Genomic DNA, 17,874 nt, shown 5'->3' on the forward strand with positions numbered 1-17,874 from the left:
CTATAACCGCTGCTCCTGCTCCTACTACAGCCGCTGCTCCTGCTCCTACAACCACTGCTCCTGCTCCTACTACAACCTCTGCTCCTGCTCCTACTACAACCGCTGCTCCTGCTCCTACTACAACCACTGCTCCTGCTCCTACTACAACCTCTGCTCCTGCTCCTACTACAACCACTGCTCCTGCTCCTTCTACAACCGCTGCTCCTGCTCCTACTACTGCCGCTGCTCCTACAACCACTGCTCCTGCTCCTACTACAACCACTGCTCCTGCTCCTACTACAACCACTGCTCCTGCTCCTACTACAACCACTGCTCCTGCTCCTACTACAACCACTGCTCCTGCTCCTACTACAACCGCTGCTCCTGCTCCTACTACAGCCGCTGCTCCTGCTCCTACCGCTGCTCCTACTACAACCGCTGCTCCTACTACAACCACTGCTCCTACAACAGCAGCACATGTCCCACCCACCACACCAAGTGGCAGACGAGCAACCAGAGCATCTCTGTTGTGTTCTGTGGTGCCTCCTCTGCTCTATACCTCGGGGTTCTAAGCGGTGCAACCCCCCTGGCCTGGAGCTTGTATTGCTCAGGCTAAATAGACTGACTGGCTATGAATGAAACCAAAGCTAATGAGCAAAGCAAATATGTATCTGGAAGTGTGGATTTTTCTCTACTGGAACTCCAGTCATTGACATTTTATGTTAGAGGTTAAACTTTGCATATGGACATATTAGGAGAGAAGCAAGTTGTTCTTAAACTTGAATTTGTTGTAAACAGTCACCAAAGGGTCAAATTCTTTGCGCAGATATTTGTTGCCGGTTTTAGGAACTTGCCTCCACTGCCCTTTTAGACCATTTTTGTGTGCTTGTTTTTTAAATGCACTGGTTAGAAGGAATGAACGTTGTAGAAAATATACTTCATTGTAATCCAATTTTTATTTTCATAAAAGTATGTATGGAAGTACACTTCAAATGAAAGTACACTTGAAGGTGTGACTTTACTGTGACATTAGGCATTATGAGCATTAGCAATAGGACAAAGTTTGATTTTCTTGCATTACCGTGCAGGAATGACACATAGAGCAATACAGATGTAGGATCTTAATTCGATCCCCGTGTTGAAGGAGAACTTTCCTGCAATTGCAGGGAATGTAATGTTTAAAAAGACTCCTGAAGTTTGTAATTTTCACTTGATTTCAGACTTGATTTTTCCTCACGAAAATGTATCAACCGCTACAATATTTGGTATTAATTATAATCCACATAACAATTCACATATCCAGTTGCTGCAGGATTATTTTCCTGCTGTAGCAAACTGGCTCAAATTAAGATCCTACATCTGTCTACTGTAAATACTCAAATGTGAATAGTAATGTGTAGGCTGAGCTAATGTGAAATTGTACACAAAACTCATTCCTTTAGTCTTCAGATCGACAGATAGCCAGCAGTGCTTGTAGGTGATCACCTTTGAATTGTTTCTGTTGAAAAACCATGGAACATAAAAAAAAAAAAAAGTCATTATTTTTATTGAAAGACTGTGCTGCTTGGTTGAGATACTGTAAATAGGTACTTTCATTGACATGCCTTTCTACTGTATTTGTTACAGGAAATAAATACATAGATTTTGTTTTTCATTCCTCAAACAGGTGTGCTACTGGCATGCAGATAAGTGTGTGTACATGTGGGAGTCTAAATGTGCATTACATCTGGTGGGTACACACAGTGGTGTAGTGGTGCCTGGAGAAGTGGGCATACTCTATTTCTGCCCAAAATTTCCCAAATGGCCAGCCCGGTGAAGGAAAGGCACCCTGTGTGAGAAAAATATATACTTTGTCCTAAATTTCTTTCAGGTTTTCACTCTCACAAATTGGATGTTAAGAGACTGGTAGACCATCCTTGCACGGTCATCACTAGTTAACACAGCCACAAAGTCATGATTACTATTTTCAAACTATATATGCCCATATTGAACTTACTTTCTAATTATTCTAATTTCTAATTCTAATGCTTTTTTTTCAAAAACAAGGACATTTCTAAGTGACTCCAAACTTTTGAACGGTAGCGTATATCAGACATGATTTATGACAACAACATTTCTCTTTGCCATTAAGCTGAACATATTTCAGATGGATCTTAAAGAAATAAAAATCAGTTCCAAATTACTTGACACACTTTCCATCTACACTTCACTGCCTGATGATTGCATTACAATCGACTGTGATTTTGTGGACTGATTTATCAGCCTCGTCCTGGAGAACAACACATGGTCCACAGAAGGCTCTGATGAACGACCAGGTGCAGCAATTAGTTGAGGAAGACATTAAAGAACACAAAAATGCATATACAACAAGAAATGAAGACAAGTATAAATAAACAGAAATGATCAAATATGTTATGAGGAAAACTAAATAAAAGACCTAGTTAATATAACCTATAATAAATGACAATGTCTGTTTAGATTTGCTCTGGGATGCAATAGGGATGCTAGGATGCTCTAGCGCAGGGCTGTCCATCCCTGTTCCTGGAGAGCTACCCTCCTGTAGGTTTTCACTCCAACCCCAGTTGTAACTAACCTGATTCAGCTTCTCAACCAGCTAATTATTAGAATCAGGTAATCTAGATGAGGGATGGAGTGAAAACCTACAGGATGGTAGCTCTCCAGGAACAGGGATGGACAGCCCTGCTCTAGCGTGATGACGTCATTGGAGAAGTTTGCGTCAGCAAAGGGAGTGCAACTGGGGAGGAAATTGAGGTGAAGCGTCGTTCTTCGGCTGGAGGCACAGCAGCCGTGTGGATCTGTGCCAAACTGCTACAGTAAGTGAATCTTTTTAAAATGTGAAATCACATTTCTCTCTGATATGAAAGATAAGAGGCATATCAGCATATGTTTTTTAAAAAATGGTTTGAAAGCAATGATTATTGACGTTTCTAAACGTAATACACAGCGTCGGGATTGTACAGATGTAGGATCTTAATTGGAGCTAGTTTACTTCAGCAGGAAAATAATCCTGCAGCAACAGGAAATGTGAATTATTATGTGGATTATAATTAATGGTTATTTTTGTAGGGGTCTGAATTTCCAAAATGGTATTTAAAAACTTTAGAAGCCTTTTTAAAACATCAAAATGAGTGATCAAATCAAATCACAAAGTAAGCTCCTACATCTGTAGTTCACATGAAGTCAATAGTGGGTGATGTAAGACGGAGAAGAAGGGTTTGAGAGCTGCATTTGTGTAGGCTTCTTTATGCATGATTTCTCTATTTGTTCTACATAATATTTTTTTGGATTGAACCTTTATTTTATCAGGGAGTCATATTGAGACCAAGATCTCTTTCGCAGATGAGTCCTGAACTACAGAAAATACACACATCAAAATACAGATACAAAATGCAAGCAGGAAGAAGAAGAACGTTCATTCATCAGTAATAACATCCTCAATCAGCTTTCTGAAATGCCCTCTAGGCACCAGAACCTCACATTTAAGAACATGTGAAGATTGTTCCACAAATAAGGTGCAAGAAAACTAAAAGCTGATTTAACTCAGTAGAGACCAAATAGATTTCCAGAGTTAACCATCCCCGAGACCGGGGGTGGTAACTCAGATGTCTAAAGTTTAGTATTGCTGTTAGGTACAGTGGGAAAACACAGCAATGTATTAACCTATGTGACATCAAAGAGGGCCAACCAATGTTCTGGTAGAGAATGCATTGATGAGCACTAAAATTGTCTCCCGTAATATAATATATGATACGGCGTATACCTCTACTACAATACTTTGATTCGTATCAGTGGGGATGAAGACGTGAGTATTGGCAATGACCATTTTTTTTAAAAGTGGGTATACCTGCCTGTAGACCCCACTACACCACTGGGTACACATACAGTGTACATATGATTGTATATGTGTGTGTGTGTCCATGCGTATGTGTGTGCCTGACCTGTAGGGCTGTATAGAGTGAGGTGCCCGTCTGTCTGAGATAAGCCACTCTCACACACAGCAGATCCTCCTCACTGTGGGACACCATCACCCCCTGGACTATGGCTGCCTGGAGGGTACAAACAGAGTTTAACCAACCAAACACCCCCAAAGACAAGACGGACGGACAGACGGACTCATGTGTTCGGAACACGTTTACCTTCATGGTCTCCAGTCTCTGAGCCAGGTAGAGGTTTGGGCTCTGTATGCAACGCACTGTTATCAGAGAGAAAGGTTAGTGATCCTTTGTGTGTGAGTCCCTGCCCATATTCACATACCTCTACTGTATGTACAGTGCACTCTGTGCTCTGCTGCTTGAGGGCACGTTTTCACCAGACATCCATTTCATTAGTAATGATGTAAGCATATGATGTAAGATAGATGTACACATGAAACACATGACACACACACACACACACACACACACACACACACACACACACAGGGATGCATACCCACACACATGCACACACATTCCAGTGTTTTACCCAATGTTTTCAGCCCAAGTCTCACATCTCCACTGAATGCTTTCTCTATTGCTTTATCCACTGTCTCTTGCTTCTCACTCTCCAAATTGACGAACACTGCACGCACAACACAACAGTGTTACATAAAGTTCAATCTAAAAAAGGCCCACACACATGCATACACAGTAAAACCACACACACACACCTTTGTTAAGATGTTCAGAGTCTCTGGTAGTCAGAATGGTGATCCATGGTCCAGGATCTGCCTTCGCCTGATTGATAGCTTCAGCGAGAGCCTGCTCAGTCACAAGCACATACGATTAAACACACACACACACCACTCAAAAATACATGGTGTAGTACACTCGTGCTTTACACACTGTACGTACCTCTGTGTCTCTTTGCACCATTCCTACTACCTTTTTCTTCTATTGAGTGTGAAGCAGTAGAGGAATAGAGAGGAAGAGAGTGGGATCAAGATCAGTATTTCTAAACATTTTTAATTATATTATTTGCTTAATTAACCCTTGTGTTGTCTTAACTTCTTATGGCTGCAGGGGCAATATTGAGTAGCTTGGATGAAAGGTGCCCAGAGTAAACGGCCTGCTCCTCAGTCCCAGTTGCTAATACACCATATGCATAGTATTATTAGTATTGAATAGAAAACACTCTGACGTTTCTAAAACTGTTTGAATGATGTCTGCGAGTATAACAGAACTCATATGGCAGGCAAAAACCTGAGAAGAAATCCAAACAGGAAGTGGGAAATCTGAGGTTGGTCGATTTTCAACACAGTTTGCACAGTATCCCACTGTGAATACACAGTGGGATATGGATAAAGTTGCACTTCCTAGGGCTTCCATTAGATGTCCACCGTCTTTAGAAACTTGAATGAAGCTTATATTGTGTTGTAGAGCCCGGATGGAAGCTCTTTGAGTCAGTGGTCTGGCAGAGAGCCAGTTCCTGGTCACGCGCATTTCACATGATAGCGATGGCTTCTCTACAGACATAGGAATTCTCCGGTTGGAACTTTATTGAAGATTTAAGATAACAACATCCTAAATATTGATTCTATGCTTAGTTTGACAAGTTTCTTTGACCTGTAATATAACTTTTCGTCCGACGTTCGTATGGACCTGCACGAGCGTTTGGATTTGTGTACTAAACGCCCTAACAAAAGTAGCTACTTGGACATAAATAATGGACATTATCGAACAAATCAAGCAATTATTGTGGAACTGCGATTCCTGGGAGTGCATTCTGATGAAGATCGTCAAAGGTAAGGGAATATTTATAATGTGATTTCTGATTTCTGTTGACTCCAACATGGCGGATAATTTTATTTATTTTGTGAGTGCCGTCTCAGATTATTGCATGGTTTGCATTTTCCGTAAAGTTTTTTTGAAATCTGACACAGCAGTTGCATTAAGGAGAGGTATATCTATATGTCCATGTCTAACAATTGTATTTATCAACATTTATAATGAGTATTTCTGTAAAATTATGTGGCTCTCTGCAATATCACCGGATGTTTTTGGAACTCGTGAACGTAACGCGCCAATTTATACTTAAAAAAAAATATAAATATGAACTTTATCAAACAAAACATACATGTGTTTTGTAACATGAAGTCCTTTGAGTGTCATCTGATGAAGATCATCAAAGGTTAGTGATTCATTTTATCTCTATGTGTGCTTTTTGTGACTGCTCTCTATGGCTGGAAAAATGGCAGGGTTTTTCTGAGGCTTGGCTCTGACCTAACAATCGTTTGTGGTGCTTTCGCTGTAAAGCCTGTTTGAAATCGGACACTGTAGTGGGATTAACAACAAGATTACCTTTAAAACGGTATAAGATACATGTATGTTTGAGGAATTTTAATTATGAGATTTCTGTTGTTTTGAATTTGGCGCCCTGCATTTTCACTGGCTGTTGTCCGTTAACGGGATTGCAGCCCTAAGAAGATTTATGGGTCAAAAATGACCAGCCACTATGTTTAAAAGCAGAGAAAACCCCCTAAATGATATTTTTCAACTTGAAATTTGATTGCTTTTCCTTGAGTGACCCCAACATTAAAAAAATGTGAAACATTGCCTTTGTTCTTATTTCCATGAAAGCTGTACACCACCAGGGTACAAAGATTGTCTTAGGGTCATTTCTGTCCCGGCAGTTATAAAATCATTTGCACACCATAAAAACACACAAAAAACAAAATGCACACAACCAGCAGCTCCTGAAGAGGAAGATCACCATGGTTGGCACAGTACTAAAAAACAAACTTGAGCTCCCACCTGCACTCCTTGCAACAAGGGGGAGAGGCTTTCTCATCAAAGTTTGCCTTCACCCCCACCACCACTCTAGTATCTTAACGCCCTAAAAAGAAAAAGGAATGTGGTCGTCCACTGCACAAAACGGCTGAGATCAGTGATTGTGAGAAGAGGAAGCCAGACATCATCCTGGCCTACAACCACAACACAGGAGGTGTGGACAACCTGGACAAGATGATTGGAACTTACAGCTGAAGGACTGCCCGCTGGCCCCTGGTGGTCATCTTCCATTATATCATTGATGTGTCCTCATGCAATGCCTTCATGATATGGAACAATATCAACCCTACCTGGATGCCTGATAAGTGGAACAAGTGGAGGGTGTTCCTGAAGCAGCTGGGACAGGTACTTATAACCCCACACATTCAAAGAAGGGAGCACCTCCCCCGCAGAGCATCCTCTGCAGCGCTTGTGAAAGCTGTTCAGGGGGCTGAATCTTGTCCTTATCCACCTGAGGCTGCAGCTGGGGCAGGCAAGAGGAGGAGATGCCAATTCTGTCCCCCAAAGAAGAACTGTAAAACAAATACTATGTGCTGCACATGTGAGAAATACATCTGCAAAGTCCATGCACACACACTTGCATATTGTCCTACATGTGCTAATTAGAGTTGATTGATTAATGTTCTTCACAGTTTTGTTTTGTATCTATTATTTTATTCTTATTTATTGTTGTTGTTTATACACCTTGTGGGTGGGGGCAATGGTTAAAAAAATGGGAGTTGAATTCCTCATTGTACAGTACATAAGATTATATCACTATGTTGCCAAAAAAGTTCAAGACTGTTATTGTTTCCCTTCAATTAAATGCATTCAAAACTACTTTCTGCACATTTCTGCTATTTTCTTAGGCTGAACATGTGCTATATCTTGCTAAAAATGTATGTTTACACATATGCAGTACCTTTAGCAATAATAATAAACCTCTACTTTAGTAAAGAAAACAATTGTGACAGGTGTGTTGTAATAAAAAGTGGTGTCCACTGATTAAATGCAGTCTTTCTGCATTGTGAAGAGGTAAAACCCAGATATTCACAAAGTTTGTGATGAATGACCGGTTGTTTCTTCATGCAAAATAGATTTGGGGTTTAAAATTCAATTAAGCTGCTTTATTTTAGGGGTTTATTGAAGGCGGGTAATTTTTTTTACCCTTAGGACAAGGGGAGTATACAGAGTGCTAAGACTACACAAGGGTTAAAATGTACATGTACAATTTAGTCATTTATCAGACAATCTTTCAGAGGATCTTGTTGGTGTCTTATAACAAGGCTCCAGTGAAGAGGATTTCTGTCAGGGAGAGGAGAGGGACAAAGGTTTACCTTGAGTAAGGCCAGGACGAGTTTGGCAAAGTCCCCACTGGTCTCACCCTTCAGGTCCGTCTCTAGATCCTTATCATACTCTAAACACACACAAGTTATGGGGACATTATTGTGCCTCTGAATACTTTGGTGATGATCTCATTAGAACATATCACAGTAGAACTGTATTGATGGAAGAGCAATTCTGCCATTGCGGTGTTATGAAGGGATTGCAGCGATATAGATAATGGTGTCTTTTATATTATCCTTGAAGTGTTGTAACTTACGCTCCTTGTAGGTGGAGGTGATGTTGGCAAGCGCCTTGGGTGACCTGGTGCACAGAATCTCTAGCAAACCCTCCTCATCTGTGCCAATGCCCTGGATATAATAAAAATACACTTTCTCATTTCAATTACTGTATGTTGCTCATCTGCACATTTACAGTATGTCTGATCAATGTTCCATGCACCTGCCCTCCCTCACAGACTTCACTAGGATGTATTATCAGGATCTTGTACTCATTTCTATTGATGAAGATAAAACTTTTGAAAGTGTGGCATGGCTATCTGTTTAGGAACATGAAAGCATTTGGCCTGGGTAGTGGGTTTAGATCATTGTTCTCTGGGGCTTCAGTTATGGTAAATGTGGGGGGTGGGCTGAGCCGGCCAGTCCCAGTTAGAAGAGGGATTAGACAGGTGTGTCCACTCTCGAGTCAGCTCTACTGTCTAGCTATATAACCACTGCTGTGTAGGCTGAGGGAGAGGCTGTAGGGGACGCCAGTTCCGGGGAGAGTAGGTAGGGTTCAGTTAAGTGCTGGCTTATGCTGATGATGTGGCAGTGTTTGTCAAGAGGGAGGGAGATGTGGAGGAGGTTAGCATGGCTTTTCTATTGTTTGAGGTGAACTGGGAGAAGAGGGAAGGGTTGGTTATGGGGAGATGGGCCAGAGCAGGATGTCCTAGACTTACTTGGGGGCGACAGTGGGCCAGAGCAAGATGTCCTAGACTTACTGGGGGGCCACAGTGGGCTAGAGCAAGATATCCTAGACTTACTGGGGGGCCACAGTGGGCCAGAGCAAGATGTCCTAGACTTACTGGGGGGCCACAGTGGGCCAGAGCAAGATATCCTAGACTTACTGGGGGGCTACAGTGGGGCAGAGCAAGATATCCTAGACTTACTGGGGAGACACAGTGGGCCAGGGCAAGATATCCTAGACTTACTGGGGGGCTACAGTGGGGTAGAGCAGGATGTCCTAGACTTACTGGGGGGCTACAGTGGGCCAGAGCAGGTTGTCCTAGACTTACTGGGTGGCTACAGTTGGGCAAAGCAGGATGTCCTAGACTTACTGGGGGGCTACAGTGGGCCAGTGCAGGATGTCCTAGACTTACTCGGGGGCTACAGTGGGCCAGTGCAGGATGGCCTAGACTTACTCGGGGGCTACAGTGGGCCAGTGCAGGATGTCCTAGACTTACTGGGGGGCTACAGTGGGCAAGAGCATGATGTCCTAGACTTACTGGGTGGCTACAGTGGGGCAGAGCAGGATGTCCTAGACTTACTGGGTGGCTACAGTGGGGCAGAGCAGGATGTCCTAGACTTACTGGTGGGCTAGTGGGCCAGAGCAGGATGTCCTAGACTTACTGGTGGGCTAGTGGGCCAGAGCAGGATGTCCTAGACTTACTTGGTGGCTACAGTGGGGCAGAGCAGGATGTCCTAGACTTACTGGGTGGGTACAGTGGGCCAGAGCAGGATGTCCTAGACTTACTGGTGGGCTAGTGGGCCAGAGCAGGATGTCCTAGACTTACTGGGTGGCTATAGTGGGTCAGAGCAGGATGTCCTAGACTTACTGGGTGGCTACAGTTGGCCAGAGCAGGATGCCCTAGACTTACTGGGGGGCTTCAGTGGGCCAGAGCAGGATGTCCTAGACTTACTGGGGGACCACAGTGGGGCAGAGCAGGATGTCCTAGACTTACTGGGGGCTACAGTGGGGCAGAGCAGGATGTCCTAGACTTACTGGGTGGCTACAGTGGGGCAGAGCAGGATGTCCTAGACTTACTGGGGGGCTACAGTGGGGCAGAGCAAGATATCCTAGACTTACTGGGGAGACACAGTGGGCCAGAGCAAGATATCCTAGACTTACTGGGTGGCTACAGTGGGGCAGAGCAGGATATCCTAGACTTACTGGGGGGCTACAGTGGGGCAGAGCAAGATATCCTAGACTTACTGGGGAGACACAGTGGGCCAGAGCAAGATATCCTAGACTTACTGGGGGGCTACAGTGGGGTAGAGCAGGATGTCCTAGACTTACTTGGTGGCTACAGTGGGGCAGAGCAGGATGTCCTAGACTTACTGGGTGGGTACAGTGGGCCAGAGCAGGATGTCCTAGACTTACTGGTGGGCTAGTGGGCCAGAGCAGGATGTCCTAGACTTACTGGGTGGCTATAGTGGGTCAGAGCAGGATGTCCTAGACTTACTGGGTGGCTACAGTTGGCCAGAGCAGGATGCCCTAGACTTACTGGGGGGCTTCAGTGGGCCAGAGCAGGATGTCCTAGACTTACTGGGGGGCCACAGTGGGGCAGAGCAGGATGTCCTAGACTTACTGGGGGGCTACAGTGGGGCAGAGCAGGATGTCCTAGACTTACTGGGTGGCTACAGTGGGGCAGAGCAGGATGTCCTAGACTTACTGGGTGGCTACAGTGGGGCAGAGCAGGATGTCCTAGACTTACTGGGTGGCTACAGTGGGGCAGAGCAGGATGTCCTAGACTTACTGGGTGGCTACAGTGGGGCAGAGCAGGATGTCCTAGACTTACTGGTGGGCTAGTGGGCCAGAGCAGGATGTCCTAGACTTACTGGTGGGCTAGTGGGCCAGAGCAGGATGTCCTAGACTTACTGGTGGGCTAGTGGGCCAGAGCAGGATGTCGTAGACTTACTGGGTGGCTATAGTGGGTCAGAGCAGGATGTCCTAGACTTACTGGGGGGCCACAGTGGGGCAGAGCAGGATGTCCTAGACTTACTGGGGGGCTACAGTGGGGCAGAGCAGGATGTCCTAGACTTACTGGGGGGCTACAGTTGGGCAGAGCAGGATGTCCTAGACTTACTGGGGGCTACAGTGGGCCAGAGCAGGATGTCTTAGACTTACTGGGGGGATACAGTGGGGCAGAGCAGGATGTCTTAGACTTACTGGGGGGCTACAATGGGCCAGAACAGGATGTCCTAGATTTATTGGGGCAGTTAAAAATGGCAGTGTTGAAGACCAGAAAGTATGAGATGCAGCGAGTAAGGATCACAGAGCTCGGCTGACACTGGATAATGCTTACTGTGGTGAACCATCTGGGGGACCTTGTAGAGGTGTGGGGTTCTATGTACAGTGGACGACGAGGAGTGGCTTGGTTTGAACTGTTTATTACTGTTACAATGTAGTAAAGAGTGTACTAAAGTGATGTAAATTATTGGACCAATAAAGGTATTTGTTTTATTTAAAAAGTCTCTCTCTCTCTCTCTATCCCTCCTTCCACCCTCTTTCTCCTGTCTCCATCTGTCCCACCATCCCTCACCTCCATGGATTGTCTCAGACGATAGGCCTCAAACTGCAGTGGGGTCATCAGCAAGGCCAACAGCAAATTCTCCAACTCCCCAGACAGGGCCTTCTTCAGCCCAGAGGACAGCTCCTGATTCAGGGGGACAACACATAGTCAGTGTGTCTGAACTATGGTCAGTTTGGAATTTTTAGCTGTAATGGCTGAGTTTAGGATTTGAAGTGGGTGTCCCAGTATTGTAGTTACTAGTTACCTTCTCGGTGATGGTTTTGAAGATCTGAGCGATGATTTGTCTTTGAGCATTGCTGCGGTTGGTCAGGATTTTTATCAGAGTAGGTGCATCTGTAATCAGACCGGAAAGGAGATCTTGTTAAGAATTTTTTAAATAAAATAATGCAAGTAATTTTTAATACCCAAGGGTAGAACAAAACGAGCCTTGAAGCCCATATACTTTATAATCTTTATGAGTTATGATGACTGAGGCTGTACCTTTCTGTTCCAGAGCAGCCTGAATGTTCAGAGCATCTCTCTTAGCATGGAAGTTAAGGAAGGGCCTTATAGTACCCAAGGTACCCCAGGACATCTCCTAGGAGAGGACCAGCGAAATAATGAGTGAGAGAGGAAGGGCAAGGCCAATGGAGGAGAGGATAGAGGGCGACGATAGGGGAAATAGACAGATAGAGGGGAAGGGGAAGACAGAGAAAAGGCATTGGAAAGGGGACAAAATGGAAGAGGGTGAAAAAAATAGTTAAGTGGAAGGACAAGGAGTCAGATGAGGAGGGGGGGTGAGAAAGGGGAGTGAGAAAGTGGAGTGAGAGAGAGCTCAGCCAAACAGTGACAAGATGAGGACTGTGAGGGAGAGAGAGGGGAGTGAAACCGGCAAATGTGCATTTTGCCTGGGCGGACATTATCCTGAAGGTTTCACACGCTTCCATTTCACAATGGAGGATAGTAAGAATTCTAAACCTACAATCGTCAACCATCGTGCAGGAAAAAGAGGCGGTAGGACAGGTAAGACGAATGAAAAAGTGACGAAACTAAGATGCAGAGATGTCGACAGATAAAGAAGAGATGAAAGATGGATAGACAAAGGGGACAGAGATTCCTAACACTCACGTAGGATGGCAAGTACTCCATGTCCATGTCTGAATTTCACCTACGAAAGAGGAAACGAGAGAGACCATTTAATACAACTACACCACTGTTTCACGCATGAATGCAGACATGTGAGGAATGAGGGAACGTGTCATTGCTGAAAACTCAGATTTGATCACCGAAGCAGTCATGAGCCATCATAAGTCAAATGAAATGCATTTGTTAAATGTTGTTAAATGCATTGATAGCCTTTATAGAAGTGTGTTTTACACAATCACCACCTGTAATTAAGGTTTAAGTCTAAAAATGCTTTATAGTGTAGAAGGCACTATAAATTCATTAAATATGCCTTATATACAGGTGGTTCATAGAAAGTGTAACCAATGTCCTCTTTCTTATTTCTTGGCTTTTCTTTATATATATTTGTATTTGTTATACTATTTTGATATTGATTACTGCACTGTTTGATAGAGCTTGCATTTCACTATACTTGTGTATGTGGCAATAAAACTTGAACTTAGCCCACATCATAAAAGTCTGAAATTCATAAAGGATGCCTGCCCAAAAAACAGAAACCACTCTAAAGTCACTCACATTTTTGTAATTTGGCAATATGGTCACTAATATACACACTCAGACAAATAATAATAGTACTAGTTCCTACCTGTGACAAAGACAACCAGTAGTCAGAACGAAAGGTGAGCAAGTAGCTAAACTGCCCGTACAACAACAAAACTGCCCTTACTGCACCCGCCTCCTTCTCTTCCACTCAAATTCCTCTTGCAAAAATCCTATTTTTGAACCAATGAGAGCTCAGGACCCACACGCAGGTCATTGCCATTGGTCCGTCAGATATCTATGGCAACTCGCGTAGATAACTAGGAAATGTCTAACATTCCTAGCTGAGGAGATATCTGGGCTATCTGGTTAAGGCCAAGAGACCCTTGAACATCTGCTGATGTCAAAAGGGCTTTAAAAATAAATTTGACTTGACAAAGTTGACCATAAAAATGATAACTAATAACGGTCCATAATAGTAATAGGAGGGCTGGTTTGTTTTCATATACATATGGTATCTTTAAGCAGGGAATACTTTGATTGGGGTAAAGGAAGATGTCATGAATGGCATTATGAACAGCTGAGTTTAATCGAAGAATCTACAAGATAAGCCACAAGATAACTAACCTCACCATTCAACATACCAAACCAGCTCACAATCTAGGAGTCTATTCCAGAGTTTCCCAAACTCCATCCTCGGGACACACAGATGACCCAAGCTTGATGATGAGTTGACTATGTGAATCAGCTGTGTAGTGCCAGAGCTAAAACCAAAACGTGCACCAAGTATGGGAAACCCTGGCCTATTCAATCAGATCTGTTATCCGGGTGTCCGGGGTAAGTTCTTTCTTGCAAAGGTAAACGCCGCCTTTGAACGCTTATGAGGGTGAGGTTTTGTGCAGGGCAAGGAAGTTTTCCTCAACCTTTACCACAGAAACGAAATGTCCGGTTTTGACTGAATCGAATCAAAAGACTTTCCTTTGTGAGAGAATTGTAAAGAAGAAAGAACATGTATCAAATTCTGACCACAATCCAGGTAAAACAAAGCCCAAATACATTTCAGGTGAATTCAGGACAATACTAAAACAGAAAACATCTGATTTGACCCTTCTGTCCAATATGTTTATTAACTTAACTTGTAGCACCTGAATCTTGGCGTTTCCTCTTAATTTAAACAAGAGGGACTGAAACCTTCATGTTTAGAATGGACAGAGTCCAACAAAGAAGCCATGCAACACCCAGGACTGTGAAACCCCCTAAGATCAGATATCCATTCAACAGCCTTGTTCCTCCCGTTTAACATTACAGAGAGCGAGAGAGACAACATTCTACTTCTCTCTGTATTTCCACGTGACTCAGTCAAAGATTATTGGACTTGAAATGAGAGAGGGAGACAGAGGGAGAGAGCGACACAGAGGGGATGGTGCGTTGGCGGCGGCGCCAAAGTAAAGAGACGCATATTTACAGCCACATGAAACAAGCTGGTGATTTACAATGACATTTACACATCATTACTGATAAGTACATTTACACATTATTACTGATAAGTACATTTACACATTATTACTGATACATACATTTACACATCATTACTGATACATACATTTACACATCATTACTGATAAGTACATTTACACATTATTACTGATACATACATTTACACATCATTACTGATACATACATTTACACATCATTACTGATAAGTACATTTACACATTATTACTGATAAGTACATTTACACATTATTACTGATACATACATTTACACATTATTACTGATAAGTACATTTACACATTATTACTGATAAGTACATTTACACATTATTACTGATAAGTACATTTACACATTATTACAGGGTAGCCTAGTGGTTAGAGCGTTGGACTAGTAACCGGAAGCTTGCGAGTTCAAACCCCCGAACTGACAAGGTACAAATCTGTCGTTCTGCCCCTGAACAGGCAGTTAACCCACTGTTCCCAGGCCGTCATTGAAAATAAGAATTTGTTCTTAACTGACTTGCCTGGTTAAATAAAGGTAAAAAATATATATTTTTAAATTACTAATACATACATTTACACATTATTACTGATACGTACATTTACACATTATTAATGATAAGTACATTTACACATTATTACTGATAAGTACATTTACACATTATTACTGATAAGTACATTTACTAGACAAAGAGGCAGCTGGGTTTCCATTACAAATACAGTGCTTACCTGGTTTGGTGAGGAACTTGGAAAGTTCCACTCTCTTCCTTACTGTGTCCACCTAGTGCCTAGGATATTGTCTGTACTCTGTTCCTGGAGCAGAGTGAAATGAGATATGTGGGTTTTACTGTGTGTGTCCACTGTCAACAATGGGACGTATTCGGTGTGTATCGGTTGGACGGATATGATGCACGATTGTTCCACTTTAGCTTGCCGGATATGAAAGTCACCATTTTAAAATGTATCCAGTATCATTATGTCTTACCTTTATTGCCATTTAGTTCATTGTACTGTATGTATAAATGCAGGCTTGAGATGTGCCATTCTGTGAAGGATTAGACTACTAATAAATCCTTATGCATTTAACCTGGATCTACAAAGTATGTACTTATGCATAGTATGTTCTGTACAGAGTAGGGTCACATACTATACTATCAGTTGACTTGTCTCGCTCTTAACAGTCCTGTATCTTGTACGCACATCACCATGGTATTCAGGACAGCTTGCTCAGTCTTTCTAGATTATGTCTGTGTGGATCCTGATAGCCAATCTAGATGACGGTCAGACACAGTACCACTGCTCACCTCTGACCGGTCTGTATTATAATAACATGTGAAAGCATTGGATGACACAGAATACATGACAGCATCTATAATTGAAGATCTACGAAAGAACAAGACACATTTCAGGTGAACAGCACTTCAACAATTGATATGTTTTATTTCTTATTTAAACTTGATATTTTAAAAACACGTTTATTTCCATTCACATATTTTTGGTATAAAAGATTGCACAGAGAAGCAAGGCATTTGGTGTTATATAACAAATAGAGCAACCTGTATGTTGACAGTGAATGGCAATGTATGATTAATATCTATGCAAATACAGACGTAATACCATAGTGGAATAGAAACACCAACTTGATGAACATACTTGTAGCATTAGAGAAGAACTGCATAAAAGCCCACAGGGTCATTATACTGCATCATACATTATTATATGTATTGTGTATGTATTATACTGCATCACGAATACACTTCCCATCCAATGTTTTCCCAAAACGTAGTACACTGCATAGTCAAACAAAATACAAAAAAAAAATCTTAAGTCAATTCAGAAAATAATGTGCATAGATGTGGCTTCCTTTATGAATCCACCTTTAATATACTGCATATAGCCACAGATAATGTACCATCTGGTAGATGTAACTTGGACCTTCCCAATAATCATTGGTGAGTTCAAGTGAATGGTTAAGTCCACTACTGTGTGTGGGTAAGCCGGGTCATACCATCCAAGTCAAGGAAGAATCTGATAGGGTTGAATGTCTGTAAATAGAATAATCCAAATATACATATTTAAGGAGGAGGAGGGGGGGGAGCATTATCCTTCCCATCCTCTCCAGTCGATTCAAAAGGCGCTGGTTGTTTATTGTCGAGTCGTTCGTATGCTGCGGCCCTCGCGTCGAGGCAAAAAATGATCATCCTCGTAGGATTTTTCACGGAATGAAAGAAAATCCCTTTAACTACAATGAAGACGTTCTCAGATCATCTTGAAGTTGCCTGGTGATGACAAGGCTAAACGTCTGTGGTGCTTCCTAATGTCCATCTCCACAGACTGAAGAGCAGGAGTTCTGAGGGCTTGGTGATATTGCAATGTATTGTATTGGAGGAGCGGGTGAAGGGTGTGGGTTGAGGGAAGGTTATTGGAAGGTTATAGCAGCTCCAACTCCCACTGTTGGCAAGGCCTCTCCTCACTCTCTGGTAAAATCACCACATGGTCTCTGTCGTACTGCTTGCCACCTGAGAGATACAATTATATAATTCATTTATAGCATGCTTATCAATAAGTGATGTGATTATTTCTTGAATCAACAATGCCTATTTAATACATCTATATCTTATCAGTAGCCTTTACGTCCTATATATGTGCCCATCACATCCCATAAATACGGGGGCAGCAATGTTCCCTCTAAGCTGCCGTCCACTTCCTCCAGAAGAAAGGCCAGGCCGTGCAGAGACGCAAGAGATTGAACTTTACTGAGTTCACCCCATTAGTTTACGCGATATAAATCAATGTTTTTTTCCGTGATTGAATCAACATTATATCAGTCCCTTTTCAATGCAACAAGAGTAGAATTATATTGGCGTGGGGAGCCCACGAGCAGTCTTTCAATCACCTGCTAGTGAATGTGCTGTTCAGATCAGTGCGCGTGTACATTTGTTGATACTCTATGCTAGCTAGCGAGTTATTAGCCCAGTTATATACACTGAACTAAAAAAAATAAAAAAATAAAATATTGTGGACATTTCTGCCAATTGCACACTCCCTCAAAACTTGAGACATCTGTGGTTGTGTGACAATACTGCACCAGGTGCACCTGTGTAATGATCATGCTGTTTAATCAGCTGCTTGATAT

The 17,874-nt window shown here is 42.7% G+C and overlaps 2 protein-coding genes across 6 annotated transcripts in view; both read right to left on the reverse strand.

The window, feature by feature from the left end:
• Positions 1-916: 916 nt before the first annotated feature.
• On the reverse strand, positions 917-15,598 carry zgc:101785 (Annexin domain-containing protein). Of its 5 annotated transcripts, none has more exons than XM_021571827.2 (13): positions 13,352-13,447; positions 12,709-12,748; positions 12,082-12,178; positions 11,846-11,934; positions 11,611-11,724; positions 8,350-8,440; positions 8,084-8,163; positions 4,833-4,871; positions 4,649-4,739; positions 4,465-4,560; positions 4,137-4,192; positions 3,939-4,046; positions 917-1,477 (listed from the first exon to the last, which is right to left on the reverse strand). In XM_021571827.2, exons 2-13 carry the CDS (start codon positions 12,733-12,735, stop codon positions 1,418-1,420), a joined length of 948 nt encoding a protein of 315 aa, XP_021427502.2. In that variant the 5' UTR covers positions 12,736-12,748; positions 13,352-13,447; the 3' UTR covers positions 917-1,417. The 5 variants fall into 5 exon arrangements, with proteins under 5 accessions (XP_021427502.2, XP_036808546.1, XP_036808545.1 ...); XM_036952648.1 differs by lacking the exons at positions 917-1,477; positions 13,352-13,447 and adding exons at positions 1,507-1,807; positions 15,468-15,598; XM_036952647.1 differs by lacking the exon at positions 917-1,477 and adding an exon at positions 1,508-1,807.
• A 563-nt stretch (positions 15,599-16,161) lies between these two features.
• LOC110496124 overlaps positions 16,162-17,874 on the reverse strand; it is a 66,509-nt gene continuing 64,796 nt past the window's right edge. The window contains exon 22 of the mRNA XM_021571826.2: positions 16,162-17,257. Within this exon, the coding sequence (XP_021427501.2) occupies positions 17,169-17,257 (89 nt within the window). The 3' untranslated portion in view covers positions 16,162-17,168. The remainder of the gene's footprint in view (positions 17,258-17,874) is intronic.

This window comes from Oncorhynchus mykiss, chromosome 18, assembly GCF_013265735.2.
Source record: "Oncorhynchus mykiss isolate Arlee chromosome 18, USDA_OmykA_1.1, whole genome shotgun sequence".
In the NCBI taxonomy this organism is placed as follows: domain Eukaryota; kingdom Metazoa; phylum Chordata; class Actinopteri; order Salmoniformes; family Salmonidae; genus Oncorhynchus; species Oncorhynchus mykiss.